General features: G+C 65.4%; 1 protein-coding gene across 1 annotated transcript; it reads right to left on the bottom strand.

Moving 5' to 3' along the window:
* Window positions 1-411: 411 nt before the first annotated feature.
* Window positions 412-2202, bottom strand: FAM181B (family with sequence similarity 181 member B). The gene has a single exon (XM_082627460.1). It carries the CDS (start codon window positions 2088-2090, stop codon window positions 804-806), a length of 1287 nt encoding a protein of 428 aa, XP_082483586.1. The 5' UTR covers window positions 2091-2202; the 3' UTR covers window positions 412-803.
* Between the last annotated feature and the right edge of the window lie 332 nt (window positions 2203-2534).

Below are 2534 nucleotides of genomic sequence, written 5' to 3'. Positions count from 1 at the left end.
TGAAGAATGGGAAAAGGAGAGAAATGGACCCCAGGTTTGCTAAATTTTAGCCTCCTACATCAGAAATTTGCAAGAAAAGCCCACAGGAAAAAATAGAGCAATGAGAGGCCAGAGAAAGAAAAGTGAACAAGGGCACTGATAAGAGTGGGAAGGTTAAAGAGATGGAAGAAAGAAGGGAGCCTGAAGAAACCTAGGAGGAAAAGTGACAGAGACGCATACCCGGGACCAGCACAGGGGAGGTCGGCAGTGCCCACTGGCCTCACGTCCTCAATAACACTCTCACCTAACAAGGCAGAGACCACACAGGAAACCGTCCTCTAAGAAAACACCCAAATCAATAACAACATACCTCTGCTCCATTCTTTTCAGTAGACTTTAATTCATAACGCACTCTAAGGGGAGGGGAGGGGAGGGCCCAGGGCACTGTTTGGAGGGGGCAAGCACACTAAATACACTGACCTTTTGATGAAAAGTTGGAGAAGGGACAGGTGGCTACAGAAGCCACCTGCTGCCCCTTCCGCCATCCCCACCCCATTCCCCAAATCCCGTCTTGATTTCTTGGCTTGTCTGATCCGGTAAGAACCTTCCAACGGCTTTTTTTTTTTTTCTTAAACACGAGGCTGTGATTAAAACAACCCTCAACTTCTCTTCATATCTTTTTCTTAAGTTTCTTTTATTAACTGAATTTTTTAAATCCCGTTTCAACTCCACGTGCATTTGCCCATCGTTCTCTAGGCTTGGAAGAGACCCAGAGGCGGCCGCCTCCACAGCAGTCTCCACTGGGGGAGAAGGGTACCGCGCAGTCAGTCCCGGTGCGCCCCCTCCTCCCCGGGCGCCCCTTCCCAAATCCCGTCCGGTCTCCAAAGGCTGGCGTACGCCGTGCGGCTGTAGCCCGCGCTGTAGTCGTAGGACACCTGCGGGGGCGGGGGCGGGGGCGGCGGGGGCAGAGCGCAGTCTGAGAAGAAGGGGGTGAAAGAGGCCAAAAGGCCGGGCCCGTCGTCCCCGCCCGGAGAGTCCGCGGCGGCTGGGTACAGGGGGCGCAAGGGCTCGTTCAAGGTCAAGCCACCGCGGGGGGCAGCCAGGGGTGACTTCTTGGTTGTGGGGCCGCCCGGGGCGCTCCAGGGCTCGGGGTACAGTAGGCTCCCCCCCATCGCGGGTGGCGGCTCAAAGAGGCCGGGCTCCAGCTCCGGGGGTCCCCTTAGGACGGCGGCTCCGGTGAGGAGCACATCGAGAGGCTCCGCGGCGAGCAAGACGCCCGCCTCGGTGCCGGCGCCGTAGTCGGGCCCCAGCAGCTCGAAGAACTCCGCGGCCTCGGCGCCCTTCTCCAGGTCGCCCAAGCTCACGCCGGGCCCCGACGGGCCGCACCCGCCGCCGCCCGCCCGGGACGGCTCGGTGAAGAAGGACGGGGGCAGGTTGCGGGCCCGCAGCGGGACCTTCCTGGGGCCGGGGACGGCCGGACCCCCTGCGGGGCCGGCCGCGTCCCCTCCCACGCCCCCAGCGCCCGCTCCCACGAGCCCGGCCGCGGGCGCAGCCTCCGCAGCCCCGGCAGGATCTGCGGCCCCAGGGACGTGGCTCAGCGAGTCGAAGAGCGCGGCCAGGCTCTGGCTTTGCAGGCTGGCGGCCGCCGCGGCCTGCGACGCCTCCCGCCGGGGGGCCGCCTTGCCGTGGGCATGGACCGGGACCGTCTGGGCGCTGGCGACGGCGAGCGGCCGCTTGGCGGGCGTGTCGGCGGCGCCCGGGGAGGGCGGACCCGGGGGCGCGGCGCCCATGAGGCCGCTGCAGCGCTTGATCTGCTTCTGCAGGTACTTGCGGTGGTTCACCTTCCGCTTCGACTTGCCGGGCTTGTCCAACGCCAGCTTGATGTTGCTGGACGCCGAGTCGATGAAGCTGAGCAGGTCGCGGGTGGCCTCACGCACGTCCCCGCCCTCGGCGCCCGCCAGCAGCGCGCCCGCCGGTGTCCCGGTCTCCTCGTCCTCGAAACAGCAACCCTTGTCCAGGGCTCCGAAGGCGCCTCCCAGCCCGTCAGGGGAGCCCCCGAAGCCGAAGGGGACGAAGGGGTGCGTGCTGAGGAGCGCCGCCTGGACTGCCATCGCCGCGGCTCCCGGGCGGCCCGCAGCGCCGCCCGTGCGACCCCGGCTGCTTCCCGCCCGCCGCCCAGGCCCGGCTCCCGCCCTGGCGCGGTGCGCGCGGCACAGCTTCCTCGCTTGGGGCCGGGCTCGCTGCTCGGCCTCCCGGGGGAGCTCATTAGGTCTTGTAAGCGAGGGGCGGAGGGAGGGAGCGCGCGGCGACCGCCCCGGTGGCGAAGGGGAGGGGCTTACTTAGCTGGGCTAAGCCGGGGGTGGGGGTGAGAGGGTCGCTTTTCTAGTTTTCTGGGCTTTCTCAAGCTCATCGCCTTAACCCCTTAGTTTCCCTTCGCCCCGCGCGTTTCTCTTGGCTAGCTCCAACCGCAAGACGTGAATCGGATGGGATGGCGCGTCCTCAAACTCCAGCTCCGGTACAACCACGCCCTGACGCTGGGCACTCTCCATGAGGCT

Source organism: Mesoplodon mirus, assembly GCF_964341445.2.
Source record: "Mesoplodon mirus genome assembly, chromosome: 7".
Classification (NCBI taxonomy): domain Eukaryota; kingdom Metazoa; phylum Chordata; class Mammalia; order Artiodactyla; family Ziphiidae; genus Mesoplodon; species Mesoplodon mirus.
Note: the sequence above shows the minus strand (reverse complement) of the source record. Positions and strands in the feature narration are given on the sequence as shown.